This window comes from Mercenaria mercenaria, chromosome 1, assembly GCF_021730395.1.
Source record: "Mercenaria mercenaria strain notata chromosome 1, MADL_Memer_1, whole genome shotgun sequence".
NCBI classification, from domain to species: Eukaryota; Metazoa; Mollusca; class Bivalvia; order Venerida; family Veneridae; genus Mercenaria; species Mercenaria mercenaria.
The window spans coordinates 51010923-51028053 of NC_069361.1; the positions used below are offsets into that span (position 1 = coordinate 51010923).

The 17131-nt window shown below is 36.1% G+C and overlaps 1 protein-coding gene across 1 annotated transcript in view; it reads right to left on the minus strand.

The window, feature by feature from the left end:
* The window catches only part of LOC123566693 (adenylate cyclase, aggregation specific-like), a 37122-nt gene that overhangs the window by 917 nt on the left and 19074 nt on the right, over positions 1-17131 (minus strand). The window contains exons 7-10 of the mRNA XM_045361006.2: positions 13134-13232; positions 11870-11961; positions 11576-11621; positions 148-247 (exon numbers count right to left, since the gene is read on the minus strand). Coding sequence (XP_045216941.2) covers positions 148-247; positions 11576-11621; positions 11870-11961; positions 13134-13232 — 337 coding nt within the window. The remainder of the gene's footprint in view (positions 1-147; positions 248-11575; positions 11622-11869; positions 11962-13133; positions 13233-17131) is intronic.

Here is a 17131-nt window from a genome sequence, read left to right on the forward strand (position 1 = left end):
ATTTTATCTTTAAACTTTGGGGAAAAAATGAAATGCTCAGAATGGCCCTTTATACAATTACAGTGATCACTTAATAAATATTATTCAGAGTTACTCTTAATTTCCCATTTAAACTTTTTGCGCTTACACAACTTGCAATTTATGCACCTGTCAAACTCTGTGTCAGATACTGATGCTGTAGGATCTTGAGTCACTTTGGATTGTTCCGCCTGAGTCTCCTGCCCAGATTCTATAGTCACGACATCATCTGTAAAAGTTTCATAAAACATTGACCTATCAAATTGGCCGCTTACACACCAGCAAAGTCTAAGAAATAAATATGGCACAAAGTCGAAGAAATAAATATGGCCCCTACACACAATCAGTGTCTTACAAATAATCATGGCACCTTAAAACAAGAGAGTTAGCCTTTTATCTGTAAACTTTGACAAAAACAATAAAATGCTCAGAATGGCCCTTTATACAATTACATAGACTTACACAGTCTGTTGAGATTAAACATTTCCCATTTAATTCTTTTTTTTTAAAAAATATATATCAAATTTTCTGTAGCTCCCTTTTACTGTGGCTTATCTCAACAGACTTATAAAATGCGATTTCGGCTTACATAACCTCGTTGAGGATTCATCAGTGTCCTAACTGTACAAAGATTTATTGCCCAATGAACAAGTCAGTGTTATGCCATTACCACTGACCACAAGGTAATAAATGAGGCTTAAAACTCCAGCCAGATGTTGAGCTGAGAGAAAATAAACCCTGCTGCTCCATAAACAAGATACAAGTTTTATGTATTAAACTAGATTGTGTTTCCTTAAGAAATGTGCAAAAATGGAGAATAAAATGTGTAGGTAATTCATATATAAGTTTGCAATTTTATTAACAAGATCAACATGAAAGTGTATTTACATAATTCCTATCATTGTTTCTGAAACATTTATTTTGGAATTTGACTGCCTAAGATAGTAAGGTAACTAAAATGGAATTTAAAACACCGACCAAACAGGTATCAAGAATCCAGTTGACACCTACAAATATTTGTTGCAACATATTAAAAACATACCTACAGATCGTTCAACAAAATTTTTTTTTTAGATATCTTGAAATAAAAGCTAAATTTCTTAAGAAGGCTTTAAAACTTAATTACTGACAAACTTTATGTTACGGAAACGCATGAAAATTTGCTGCTTTTACTACTTTTTGCGATGAAAATCGAAAAGCGTTTGTCACGCTTTTACTCCAGGTAAACTGTCTCCATTATAAATATCTATATTTTGAAGTCATTATTCACTACTTCAGGTATAGCGACGTTGGTTACGTTGACATGAAAATTTATTTATTGCCGCGGCGTTCCGGGGTTCGATTCCCAACGCGGTCATCTTTTATTTTTTCTTGATTTGGAACTTTTAAAATATTTTAGAAACAAAAATTCATATTCTAGTATTCATAATATGACCAAGCTTCAGTTTGAAAGAAAGATTATTTTTTAGCCAAATCTGGGGCATGCTGCTTTAATGTTTGAAAGTAACATAGATCTAACTGTATGAAAACTTATGAAAATTTAAATGAAGACATGAATCATTGTGTATACAGTTTTATTTTAACAAGAGCTACAAGTCAGTCTATTTTTAGAAAGTTATGTTTACTGCGAAAAACCCACTAGCCATTAAACATAAAATATGTTTTGAAAGATGATGAACGATTTCCGTCAAAGAAATTTGGATATAATATAATAAAATATTTGAAAATATTTATATATAATTGAGCCGTGCCATAGGAAAACCAACATAGTTGGTTTGCGGGCAGCATGGATCCAGATCTAGACCAGCCTGCGCATCCGCACAGTCTGGTCAGGATCCATGCTGTTCGCTAACAATTTCTTCAATTCCATTAGGCTTTAAAAGCGAACAGCATGGATCCTGACCAGACTGCGCGGATGCTGGTGGTAAACCCACTATGTTGGTTTTCTCATGGTACGGCTCAATTATATGATTAATAAAATGTTTGCAGTCGGGGGGGGGGGGGGGGGGATAATGGAATGAACATTAATAATTGACATGGTGCCTATTTTTAACAGACAATTAATAATCATAACAAGTAGCCTACTTCTTAAAATATTTCATCTGCATCCTATATTTTTTACTGTGAGGCAATAGATTCACAGTAGGTTTTGTGTTAACTTAACCGCTGAATGTTGCGAAAATGTTCTTTGTACAAATATTTCTACATTGAAAAATTTACTAATTATACATTATATTAATTCAGTTACATTGTTCTCTTAAAACATCTAGATTTACATCAGGAAAAATAAGCATTATACAAATTTTTATGCTTTGTGTATTTTTAACACTTAAGCATGTTAACCAGACCGGAAGTACCATTTTCATCATTATTTAAAAACCGACACCACGAATACTTTGAGCGTTTGGAAAAATAGACAGTATAACCATACTAACTTGAAAAATGTAGCTTATTACAGTTTTTAATCAGTGCAAGAAAAATGAAACTAAGAATATATATTTACGGTTTTCACATTTTTATCTCGTCTTGTAAAGATTGAAAAAAAGTTTTTTGAATATTAAAGGTGAGGTAAGTGTATACATTCTGTGGATATTTGCATTTTTCGTACATTTTTGTATAAAATGGTAGGGGTATGCTACTTCCATACTTGATATTTGTTTTACATTACATCAGTTGAATAATTATTGTACAAATGGTTATAAAATGTAAGAAGAAATGTTTAGTTTCTTTCAAAATCTGAAAATTAGAGAACTTGTAGTGTATTGACTTGTGTTTTTGTTTTCAATTCGAAAAAGAATTAACCAATTATGTAGCAGTATTATGTCAGTATATCAGCATGTAATATGACATACTTTTCATCTTTACTTTTCTGGTTGGAAACACGCCCTTTATAATATCATTGTTTTACTTCTAAATATATATTCAATGATATGAGTTATAATTATATACTTCGATTTCTTGATGCAATGAGCTTCATCAATAAAAAGTGAACCAAGTAGATTCTTCTTTGTAAGTTCAGATACAATATTTCTATAATGTCCCAATATGCTCTCAGGACTGCTATTGCTTCTTCCATATTACATACAAAATCTTCATGAAAAAGTTAAAATCACATCCCTTAAACCACCTTATCATTAAATAGGCTTAATTTATCTATGATCGAAAAACAGTTCTGCACATATGACATATAAACTTTCAGATTAATATGATTTTCTGAAGTTGCCAACTACATGTACATGTCTATATATATTAGAATTATTGTTGGTCAGTTTTCAAGCCATATGTTACATTTTGTTACTTAGCACCCTGGTGCACAGCATGTCTTCATTTTGTATCTAAACAGAATCATAATTGATGTAATACATTGCACCATGCCGTTGACAGAGACCACTAAAGTCTAATTAACAACAATCTGCAATCAGATATGAAATTACAGGAACTATAGATAAGAAAATAATTTTTGTGATTTATAGCAGATATTAATCTACCTCTAATATAAATTAATAAAAAGTCTTAGAAGGTATATTGAATAAATTGTTTTTATTCATTCACAAAATGATTTGAAGGTATCTTGAAAAAATATTTCAAATGTTTTTTTCTTTCAATTTCAAATCTCTTCCCTCATTTTTTTTCTTATCAAGGATTCAAACAACTCATAAACAGAGTTAAATTGATACTATTTTGATAAATACATTTTCTATATATTTCAAATTTAAATTGTATTTTATATTTCACTTACTGGGATCTTTTACAATTAGTGAAAATTGATCCCTCTCTGGCTTATTCACCAAGTCATAAAAGCAAAGCACCTGTTTATTGAACCCTTGGGGCAGTCGGCCAAAGGTTACATTACATCATGAACATGTCTGCAATGATTTCTAATGAGATAGTGATTATCAGCGGGTATGAAATTTGTCCGGCTCAGGATCGCATTTGTCCAGTCGTTAGAGACAGAGGCTAGAGATATTGTAAATTTTATGAGAAAGTGGTATCAGAGAGGATTTTATGGCCAAGTGCTTTACAGGTAATGACTCTAACGACTGATGCCAGTCTAACAATTACAGTGATCTCTTAATAAATATTATTCAGAGTTACTCTTAATTTCCCATTTAAACTTTTTGCGCTTACACAACTTGCAATTTATGGACCACCTACCAAACTCTGTGTTAGATTCTGATGCTGTGGATCTTCAGTCACTTTGGATTGTTCCGACTGAGTCTCCTGCCCAGATTCTATAGTCACGACATGATAACCTTGATCAAATCTAGGCCGAGTTATGGGTCATCTGGGGTCAAAAACTAGGTCACTAGGTCCAATTAAAGAAAAACCTTGTGTATGCAATAGAGGCTGTATTTTTCAATTGATCTTTATGAAATTTGGTCAGAATTATTGCCTTGATAAAATCTAGGTCAACTTCGAATGTGGGTCATCTGGGGTCAAAAAGTAGGTCATTAGGTCAAATCAAAGAAAAACCTTGTGTATGCGATAGAGGCTGTATTTTTCAATTGATCTTTATGAAATTTGGTCAGAATTATTGCCTTGATAAAATCTAGGTAGAGTTTGGTTATTGGTCATCTGTGGTCAAAAACTAGGTCACAAGGTCAAATCAAAGAAAAACCTTTTTCAATTGATCTTCATGAAATTCAGTCAGAATGATTGCCTTGATAAAATCTTGGTCAAGTTTGAATATAGGTCATCTTGGGTCAAAATTAGGTCACTAGGTCAAATCAAAGAAAAACCTTGTGTATGCAATGGAGGCTGTATTTTTCAATTAATCTTCATTAATTTTGGTCAGAATGATAACCCTGATGAAATCTAGGCAGAGTTTGAAAATGGGTCATCTTGGGTCAAAAACTAGGTCACTAGGTCAAATCAAAGAAAAACTTTGTGTATGTGATAGATGCTGTATTTTTCAAGTAATCTTCATGAATTTTGGTCAGAATGATAACCTTGATGAAATCTAGGCCGAGTTCGAAAATGGGTCATCCGGGGTCAAAAACTAGGTCACTAGGTCAAATCAAAGAAAAACCTTGTGTATGCAATAGAGGCTGTATTTTTCAATTGATCTTTATGAAATTTGGTCAGAATTATTGCCTTGATAAAATCTAGGTAGAGTTTGGTTATTGGTCATCTGTGGTCAAAAACTAGGTCACAAGGTCAAATCAAAGAAAAACCTTGTGTATGCAATAGAGACTGTATTTTTCAATTGATCTTTATGAAATTTGGTCAGAATGATTTCCTTGATGAAATCTAGGTCAAGTTTGAATATGGGTCATCTGGGGTCAAAAACTAGGTCACTAGGTCAAATAAAAGAAATAATTGTGTTTGCTCCAATTTTAATGATACTTGTTCAGAATATTTTTTTCCATGCAATCACTAGGTCTATGTTTACACTGTTATGGTGTATTATGGTGTGTTTCTCAGGTGAGCGACCTAGGGCCATCTTGGCCCTCTTGTTTACTTTATATTTCACACAGAGGATTGAGAAGTGATAAAGTTTGACTTAGTGTACAATCTACGACAGATGAAGTTGGTGGCTAGCTCCGATCCTGCAAGTACCGAGAAATTGTCTAGCACTGGTGACATTGAAGGATTGTCAAAGCTTAAACCAGGATTACTAAGGGAAAACATACCTCTGCTTATTACATAAACATCATACGATACATAGTCTTGTACTGGCCCATTTAAGGCCGAATAGAGCTTCCTGCACACAAAAAAAACCCATTCCCATGAAACTCTTGGTGGATCTTCACCAAACTTTGTAGTATGATTATGATTTTAGGTATACTGAGGGACAGATTTACGGACTTTGGCGTAACTTTGCTTGAAGTACTTTAATAATGTCAAATTCCCAACAAGTCAGAAAAAGGGCTCTTGGCCCTTTCTTGCAGCGGCTTGGGCGAAAGACAGAAATACACTTAAAGACTTTTCTACGGGATATGCTAGATAGATATTTATCAACTTTGATATGTATCATGTTAAAAAGGTTCACTCTTCTCTTTGATGAAATGTGGTGAAACTTTGATGGATAGACAGTGTTATACTAGAGCAAGCATGATCATGAAACTTTTGATGGATAGGCAGGGTAATACTAGAGCAAACAATAGAATAATTCTGAAAAACGGCTTTGCAAGACTTCAATAAGCTGAAAATATGTGTTACGGCAAACTTTGTAATAGGTTTCTTATAGTGAAAACATATCTATAAATTAGTAATATTTAAAAAGAAATTTCTTCGCATAACATGTGGCTACTTTTGTGAACTACAGGCGATCATTGGTCACCAGAAAAGGAGGACTTCGACCAGTACATCCAGGGACAGCGAATCAAGGGAAGTCGTTAGTCCAGGTCACCTTGTCCTTTGTAACTACAGTTCACCTTGGCCTTTGTAAGTACAAAAAGTATCCAGATTAGTTTTGCCAACTTGCAAAAGTTGGGTCAGTTGGAAATACTCACCTGTGACTGTTGTGGTTCAAGTGGGCAAAGACTAGTGCCTGAAACGGCCGGTGAAGGGTCAGCTTGGTCAACGTGAACCGTGGACGGAATTTGTGCCCTCAGCTGAGTGAGTGCAGGGATTTAAGCTAACTCCGCTGGGAAAACTTCCAAAGCATGTTAGAAAGCAAATAGACAATTATCTCCAATCTGATTCATAACGTAGCTGGTTGGAAAAAACTTTTCCTTGGTTTATATTGTCACCTTATGGTATAAAAAGCATGTTATACACTCTTAGATTTGCTTGGCTACGACTTAAATTATTATTTTCTTCATACCATGGCATGAAAATAAAAACTGTGTTCATGACATTTCTTGGTAGAGTATTTCTAGTGAATTTATATGTCGATACAAATGCACCCACTTAGCTCTTCAAAGCTATTCGTTTGGGTTAAAATGTTCAACATGTTCATTCCCACAAACGTTTGGCTTGGAATTTGTGTATTACACAATGACTGAAAATTGCTTTTTTTTGATGTGGGTGAAAAGACATCGGTAAGAGAAGAATGGGACATTGGTAGAAGAGAATAATGGGACATTGGTAAAAGAGAATAATGGGACATTGGTAAAAGAGAAGAATGAAAATTGTCAGCTATATTCTGCAATATTTACAAAGAATTGCAAAGGTTTGCTACCTTTTGCCGAATATTTTTTGTTGTTTATAAAATTATCTTGCAAAAATCTTGCAGAGTACTCCCTATGACTTTTTGAGAGAAATTATTTTTCAGATAAAATTTGTCGGTTAGTCCCTTTAACAAAGTTGGTAATGGTAAACCTTAAGCTAATAATCTAAGTATTCTTAATCGAAATTACTTTGCCGCTAGTTATTGTGTCTTTGATATTATGCTGTTTGTTTGCATGCTAGACACCTACCCAGACTTGAATTACACAACATTTCACAAACAGATTATTAGCAGACATAGTTGTGCATACCAATGTCATGTACCGGTTCAAGGAGTTTCCATGGATTTATGAACCTTGTCTTGTCAAACTTTAGTATGCTTTGGCCATATCTGTAACATTATTGTCAATTTTGTAGATTTCCACAAAACTTTGCAGCAGTGCATGTGAAGCATACCATGCCTGATAGTGCATATTGTCGTGATGTCAAGTTTAAACGTTTCAAATGGGAGTTGAGACCCTTCAATTGTCAAACGTTACTATGTCCAATGAACTGCTGTCGTATCACCAGTAGAATTACGACAAATTTTGCAGATGTGATCCTTGCCAAACCTAATTTTGGACATGGTAGGCATGTACCAGTTCAATGATTTTCAGCGTTAAGGCCCTTGATTCATCAAATTTTAAGTCTGATTCAGTCAAATTCCGTTATTAGGCATGTTTTACATCATTGATCTTCGGTAGATTTATGGCCCTGAACGTATGCTATTGGACTGAAGTTCAGAACAGTGAGGGTGAACACTGTGTAGCATTCTTTGTTTTGATGTATATATGCACATGCAAACTCGCAAGTGTCATGATCAGTACAATATTGGACACAAAAACTACACGAAGCCAATGTGAATTAATCAAGGTCTAAATAAATACTAGTATGTCAGGGTCAATTTGAGAAAACGTGGCCAGTTCCAGATTAGAGCATTTTGTCTCGTTAACTTGAGGGGTCCGATACAAAATTGAACAATATAATTATCCTGAACCATAATATTTCATACTGACTTTATTATCCCCCGCCGATGAAATCGGGAGGGGGGTATTGAAATGGCGTTGTCCGTCCGTCAGTCCGTCCGTCCGTCCGTCCGCAGCCATTTCTCAGTAACTACTTGGTAGAATTTCATGAAACTTGAAATAAACATGAACCAACATACTGCGATGATGCCCGTCAAGTTTTTTTTTTGATTGGTCAATTTCCCTCAGAGTTATTGCCCTTGATTTAATAAAAAATGTCCGTTTGCAGCCATTTCTCAGTAACTAACAGGTAGAATTTCATCAAATTTGAAATAGACATGAACCAAGATACTGTGCTGATGCCCGTCAATTTTTTTTTTTGATAGGTCAATTTCCGTCAGAGTTATTGCCCTTGATGTAATGAAAAATGTCCGTCTGCAGCCATTTCTCAGTAACTAGCAGGTAGAATTTCATCAAACTTGAAACAGACATGAACCAAGATACTGCGACGATGCCCTTCAAGTTTTTTATCGATTGGTCAATTTTCCATATAGTTGTTGCCCTTTAATTGTTTAAAAATCCACAGATCTGTACATAACAAACCAACCAATTGGAAGAATTTCATTAACTCTTCTTCATTCTTTTCCATGAACATTTATTATAAACATGTGATGTTGTTGTACCTACACCTGGTCACCACCTTACCTTGGTCCCCCCCCCCACCATTTTTAGCTCACCTGTCACAAAGTGACAAGGTGAGCTTTTGTGATTGCGCGGTGTCCGTCGTCCGTCCGTCCGTGCGTCCGTGCGTGCGTCCGTAAACTTTTGCTTGTGACCACTCTAGAGGTCAAATTTTTCATGGGATCTTTATGAAAGTTGGTCAGAATGTTCATCTTGATGATATCTAGGTCAAGTTCGAAACTGGGTCGAGTGCCTTCAAAAACTAGGTCAGTAGGTCTAAAAATAGAAAAACCTTGTGACCTCTCTAGAGGCCATATATTTCACAAGATCTTCATGAAAATTGGTCAGAATGTTCACTTTGATGATATCTAGGTCAAGTTCGAAACTGGGTCACGTGCCATCAAAAACTAGGTCAGTAGGTCTAAAAATAGAAAAACCTTGTGACCTCTCTAGAGGCCATATATTTCAAAAGATCTTCATGAAAATTGGTCAGAACGTTCATCTTGATGATATCTAGGTCAAGTTCGAAACTGGGTCACGTGCTTTCAAAAACTAGGTCAGTAGGTCAAATAATAGAAAAACCTTGTGACCTCTCTAGAGGCCATATATTTAACAAGATCTTCATGAAAATTAGTCAGAACGATCATCTTGATGATATCTAGGTCAAGTTCGAAACTGGGTCACGTGCTGTCAAAAACTAGGTCAGTAGGTCAAATAATAGAAAAACCTTTTGACCTCTCTAAAGGCCACATTTTTCATGGGATCTGTATGAAAGTTGGTCTGAATGTTCATCTTGATAATATCTAGGTCAAGTTCGAAACTGGGTCACGTGCGGTCAAAAACTAGGTCAGTAGGTTTAAAAATAGAAAAACCTTGTGACCTCTCTAGAGGCCATATATTTCATGAGATCTTCATGAAAGTTGGTCAGAATGTTCATCTTGATGATATCTAGGTCAAGTTCGAAACTGGGTCACGTGCCTTCAAAAACTAGGTCAGTAGGTCAAATAATAGAAAAACCTTGTGACCTCTCTAGAGGCCATATTTTTCATGGGATCTGTATGAAAGTTGGTCTGAATGTTCATCTTGATGCTATCTAGGTCAATTTAGAAAGTGGGTCATGTGCCTTCAAAAACTAGGTCAGTAGGTCAAATAATAGAAAAACCTTGTGACCTCTCTAAAGGCCATATTTTTCATGGGATCTGTATGAAAGTTGGTCTGAATGTTCATCTTGATAATATATCTAGGTCAAGTTCGAAACAGGGTCATGTGCGGTCAAAAACTAGGTCAGTAGGTCTAAAAATAGAAAAACCTTGTGACCTCTCTAGAGGCAATAATTATGAATGGATCTCCATAAAAATTGGTCAGAATGTTCATCTTGATGATATCTAGGTCAAATTTGAAACTGGGTCACGTGCCTTAAAAAACTAGGTCAGTAGGTCAAATAATAAAAAAACCTTGTGACCTCTCTAGAGGCCATACTTTTCATGGGATCTGTATGAGAGTTGGTCTGAATGTTCATCTTGATGATATCTAGGTCAAGTTTGAAACTGGGTCAGCTGCGGTCAAAATCTAGGTCAGTAGGTTTAAAATTATTAAAATCTTTTGACCTCTCTAGAGGCCATATTTTTCAATGGATCTTCATGAAAATTGATCTGAATGTTCACCTTGATGATATCTAGGTCAGTTTTGAAACTGGGTCACGTGCGGTCAAAAACTAGGCCAGTAGGTATTCAAATAGAAAAACCTTGTGACCTCTCTAGAGGCCATATTTTTCATGAGATCTTCATGAAAATTAGTGAGAATGTTCACCTTGATGATATCTAGGTAAAATTCAAAACAGGGTCATGTACCTTCGAAAACTAGGTCAATAGGTCAAATAATAGAAAAACCTTGTGACCTTTCTAGAGACCATATTTTTCAATGGATCTTCTTGAAAGTTGGTCAGAATTTTTATCTTGATAATATCTAGGTCAAGTTCAAAATTGGGTCACATGAGCTCAAAAACTAGGTCACTATGTCAAATAATAGAAAAAACGACGTCATACTCAAAACTGGGTCATGTGGGAAGAGGTGAGCGATTCAGGACCATCATGGTCCTCTTGTTATTTTATTTTTTTTTCATTTTTCATTTTCTATCAATATTTATAATCAACATGTAAACTGTTGTATCCTCACCCCCCCCCCCCCCCCCCCCCCCCCCCAGCCCCACCCGAACAAACCATTCATTTTCTTTTAATTTGATTTTGACTAATGAAATTATTTGCTTCTTGGTAACATTCTTAACTTTTTGCTGGATATATTTTTTTGCCGTTCCTCAACTCTGACCCTTTCGGCGGGGGATTCCAATTCTTCGAATTTGCTTGTTGTTTGTTCTCTGGTGCTCATTTTGGCTCTTCGCTATCGGTTTTGTTCCAATACGACCACCCTCGGACAAACAGAAAAAAAAACGATAGAACAAAGCATCATTATAATTTTAAAAAATATTACAACCAAGCTACAAAATTATGTGGTGCTGTTATTAAAGACAACCTTTATATACGTCAATATAGTTCTGGCAGCCACCTTTTGCCACAGAAATACTAGATAATGTTTCATGTAGAATCAATCTAAAGTTCAGGGACACAAACGATCAAGCAAGCCGTTTTTATTTACAACTTTACAAGCAATTCATGCATAAGTGAAAACTGTAACCCCTTTTCTTCTTGTCTGGATAATAATTGTCATTTCCTAGCAACATGCAATGTTAATCGGTTGTTCACAGGACTGCATTCCTTCCAGCCAGTAAGTAAGCATAACGCCTTTACCCTAAAATTTAAAACATTAACTTAAATGAGCATCAGAACAAAATGAAAACACCAGCAAAAATCATACGCATTATTTCAGTACTTGCAACAAGAGGACTGATCTACTTATGAGGACAGTTTATTATTATTGACAACCAATAACATATAATCTTGAAAAGCTTCCTTAACAGTATCGGGATTACTTATTTAATGCATAATTGTTTGTTTGTTTAATTATCAGTCGCATATAAACCGAAAAGTCGATGTTACCTTTATATCAACTTCACCACGTTCAGAAATCTCAAAACGACCCGTCTGTTGTAATTTAAACGCACTTGATTGTGTCATTTGTATTCGGAGTGCTGAAAATCAATTATGTATTATCACAAATATATGCTAGAAAAACCGTTGTTCGACTTTTTATACATACAAGTAAAGTCAAAATAAGACAAATAAGATTATTAATTTCGAAGAACGAATGCAAATTTGAAGAAACATAAAGTTAAATTGTCAGCACAGGATCTAGATGACATAAGTTACAATACCCTGATATCCAACCCAACCCCGAGAAAAATAAAGAACAAACATATGATGATGCCAAAATATCATTGGTATTCATCCTCTTTAGCAAATACTTTAACTCTGCTGTCAATCATTTATCACATCTGACCTTGTAAAATTATGACCTGAAAATACGCTTTTCTTGAACTTATATATATGTAAAATAACTTACAGGAACAAATATTACAAGAAATGTGACAATAAATTACCTTGCATTTGATATTTATGTTAGATGTTATGTTTAGATGTTGCTTTTAAACCAAAATGAACAGATAGTTAATATGAAAGGATCTAGTGAGAGCTTAATCATTTATTACTAGGAAATTACAAATAACCTTTAATACAGACACTAAGTTTCACAATGATTTTCACTGATTATTTCACAGGCACAGAACTTCACTAGAATCCTGAAAATTTGTTTGTTTGTTTTGCGGTTAACGCCGTTTTTCACAGTATTTCAGTCATGTAACGGCGGGCAGTTAACCTAACCAGTGTTCCTGGATTCTGTACCTGGTCCAGTACAACCCTGTTCTCCGCAAGTAACTGCCAACTTCCCCACATGAATTATCAGAGGTGGAGAACGACTGAATTCAGACACAGTCTTTTATCAAATTGTCACGGATAACATACGCCCCGCCCGGGGATCGAACTCACGGCCCCGCGATCTGTAGACGAACGCTCTCCCTACTGAGCTAAGTGGGCGGGCAAATATAATAAACGGAAATGCATTGCAAATTATACTTCGTTACAGAGAAAAGGCATACATAACGTCTTACAACACCATCATTGAACTAAAATGTAACTGAAATATAAAGTTTGCTAGGTAGATCTACTATTAAACATTTTTACCATAGATATTTTGTTGGCATGGTCGTGTGCGATTGAAATGGCTTAAATATAATATATATATAATCATATTACCGAAGAACTAACTTCAGACTAAAATATTAATCAAGGAGAAAGACATATTTACGTAAACCACTTGATTCCATTCTCGACGCCGTGTTGACTGTGTCACCAAATATACAATACCTTGGCATTCTTATGCCTACTACAGCAGCAACACATGGACCTAGAACAAACCATTGTTATCTAATTATGTATCCGTAAGTCCCAATCAATGAGCAATTATATATATTATATAATGTTAGTAAGGTTGAGCTATAAGCCGTTTCCTTGTCTACAATGCTTTATACAGGCTAAACTGAAATATGCATTTGATACTGTGGGGCTCAGCATTAAGAGGATAGTGCTAGGACTGGTCAGCCCGGTGTCAGTATAATGTGACTGGGTGGGGTATCATGCCACGTGTCTACGGCGTGATATTCCAGTGAGGCAGCACTATAAAGTTGGGCATTGTGCTCACTGCTACAAGTAGACACCGTCGTTTATATGACTGAAAAATTGTTGAGAAAGACGTTAAACCCGAACACACACGCATACACACACACGCGCATACATGTAAACGCAACCAATCGGGGATGTAAGCTATAAACCTACCAACTGGGAACTTCTTTATTAATCCCCCGCCGTGGCGGAGGGATTATAGGAATGGTCTGCGTCCGTCCTTCCGTCCGTCCGTCCTTCCGTCCGTCCTTCCGTACTTCCGTCCTTCCGTCCGTAACAAATTCGTGTCCGGTCCATATCTCCTAAACCCCTTGAAGGATTTTCATGAAACTTGGGTCAAATGATCACCTCATCAAGACGATGTGCAGAACCCATGAGTCAGCCTTGTCGGTTCAAGGTCAAGGTCACAACTCAAGGTCAAAGGTTTGAGCCTGCCATTTTGTGTCCGCTCTATATCTCCTAAACCCCTTGAAGGAATTTCGTGAAACTTGGGTCAAATGATCACCTCATCAAGACGATGTGCAGAACCCATGAGTCAGCCATGCCGGCTCAAGGTCAAGGTCACAACTCAAGGTCAAAGGTTTGAGCCTTCCATTTTGTGTCCGCTCTATATCTCTTAAACCCCTTGAAGGAATTTTATAAAACTTGGGTCAAATGATCACCTCATCAAGACGATGTGCAGAACACATGAGTCAGTCATGCCGGCTCAAGGTCAAGGTCACAACTTAGGGTCAAAGGTTTGAACCTTCCATTTTGTGTCTGCTCTATATCTCCTAAACCCCTTGAAGGATTTTCATCAAACTTGGGTCAAACGATCACCTCATCAAGGCGATATGCAGAACTTATGAGTCAGCCATGTCAGCTCAAGGTCAAGGTCACAACTGAAGGTCAAAGGTTTTAGCCTTCCATTTCGTGTCCACTCTATATCTCCTAAACCCCTTGAAGGAATTTTATAAAACCTTGGTCAAATGATTACCTCATCAAGACGATGAGTCAACCATGCCAGCTCAAGGTCAAGGTCACAACTATGGGTCGAAGGTTTGAGCCTTCCATTTGGTGTCCACTCTGTATCTCCTTAACCCCTTGAAGGATTTTCATCAAACTTTGGTCAAATGATCACCTCATCAAGAACTCATGAGACAGCCATGTCAACTCAAAGTCAAGGTCACAACTGAAGGTCAAAGGTTTCAGCTCTGTATCTCCTAAACCCCTTGAAGGATTTTCATGAAACTTTGGTCAAATGATCACCTCATCAAGACGTTGTGCAGAATTCATGAGTCAGCCGTGTCAGTTCAAGGTCAAGGTCACAGCTAAAATCAAAGGTTTTACCCTTTCACTATCCATAGCAGTGGCGGGGGATTTAGCTGTCTTTCAGACTGCCTTGTTACTGTAGCTACAGTTATCATATTTCTATCAACTCTTATTCTTATGAACTTAAAATTATCTGAGGCTTTAGATTAAAGCTATCTTCAATTGTTAAGCAATGAGATTTTTCACATTCAGAGCGGGGAATTTTGTGTTTAAACCAACTGAGGTGAATGTGTAACAAACCGGGTGTTTGTGTATAGACGAAATGTGGAATTGTGTGTTTCAACAAAACGGGGAGTTAGTGTAAAGACTAAATAAGGTACAAGTGTATAACTAACCGGGTACGTGTGTAAAGTTGAAACGAGGAACTAGCTATTAAAATGGTGAATGCGGAAGCTCCTGTTATATATCATATATATGAGAAAAGACAACCGAGGGACTTAATTTGATTTGTTTGGTTTTACGCCATTTTAAACACTATTTCAGCTATGTCAGGTGGGCAGTTTACCCAACAATCGTTCCTGGAAAGATCAAGTACTAGTACTCGAGCTGCAATCTTTCTTACATAAAGAGACCTGGTCGGTAGCAAGGATTGAACCCATGCCCTTAATCAGTGAGTACTTACGATTGATTTTAAGTCAGCGATTCTAACCACTCAAAAACAGAGGCGGTCAGACAATAGAGAAGTTCTATATTCTGTATGTAGGTACATGTAGCACGTCAATCATTCGACATTCAGTCAAAAATTGTCTATGTCAAATGTTAATAACGATATTATAAGATTCTTTCACTGGTTGTAGGTGCAGATAGGAATATCCGGCCTCGAGGGTTACTGTTTAGGCGGTAACGAGGCTCTCTGCCGAGTTACCGCCTAAACAGTTACCCGAGAGCCGGATATTTCCATCTGCACCTATAACCAGTGGTAGAATCTTTTTCTTGCATACCGGTTTCAAGAAATAATAATAAAAATAAAATCAACTGAACAGCTTTCTTTTTCAGAACTATTTCTTATGGCAGTACATTTAAACAAAGCGCGGGAAACCAACGTCTGTAAACAGGAAAGACGTCATGACGTTTCAAAACAAACAACAATGTTTAGTTCCGGTTTTGTTTTACCAGTTGCAGCGTAACGTTATACATTTTTGATAAAATAACGTGATTTGAATCGAGAAATATACTATCAGAAACCAATAGGAACTGTCAAGGTGTTGAATTTTTATTCCGTTTTTTAAATAGAATATAAATTACTACACAAATCTTTTACATATATGTAGTTCTTATACGTCATTTACAGCACGAGAGTCATCTTACACCACCCCGGGGTGTAAGATGGACTTTTCCAGCTCCGGTAAAGATACCGGAAATCCCCGTCTGGTTTGCAAGAATAAGTAATATTGTATGTTTTAGTTCCTTCTTTATGTTTTAACTAAAAAAATTAGTTAGGCATTCACAAATCTCAGGGCGGATACAGGATTTGGTGTAAGGGGTGCAAAATATTTGTAGTAGAACAACTAGGAGGGTCCGTGGGCATGTGCCCATCTCCCCCTCACTTAATGACTCGTCAGACTTATTCTTGCTTAAGTATCTCGGAATGGAATTTCTAAGCCCGATTTCTGAGGATTTTTATGGGGAGGGGTTACTAAAGTTTATTAACGTAAAATAAAAAGCTTTATAGGAGCTCATGTAAACTTGTCGGACTTTTATTGTGCGAGCTTAGCGAGCAAGAAAAAAATGCATTGTTTTACCAAAACAAAAGACAAAGTGCCTATGCGAGCATAGCGAGCGAGAAAAAATGCATATTTATATTTTTACCCAGAACAAATGATGAATTACCTATGCAAGCGTAGCGGGCGAGAAAAAATTCCTCAATCCCTGGATCTACCCTTGAATCTGTGCTAAGCAGACAGTTTATTTTTCTTTCAATTCTACTCGTTCAAAAGACAGAATTAACAGTCAAACATATAAGTGTGGTTCCTTTAAAAACCATTCGGATTAACGAAATCATGCATACAACAAAAACACAGACAACTTATTTGGATAATCTCCCAATCGGCGTTATATTCAGTATTTTTTTCAGTTGTTGTGTTCCTGCATTTAAACTGTGTATTATTATTATATATACATTGTATACATTATCATGATTTAAACTCTAGTACCGTTTGCTATTTAATAATGATAAGTTTCAAAAAGATAAGTCATTACAAAAATGACGTTCCCAGAGTAGGATATCAACTCATGACTCAGGCTTGAGACGAAAACAATAGTAGTAGGTAATTAATTTGAATAAGATAGAACTGAAGCAAACATGACTCTAAA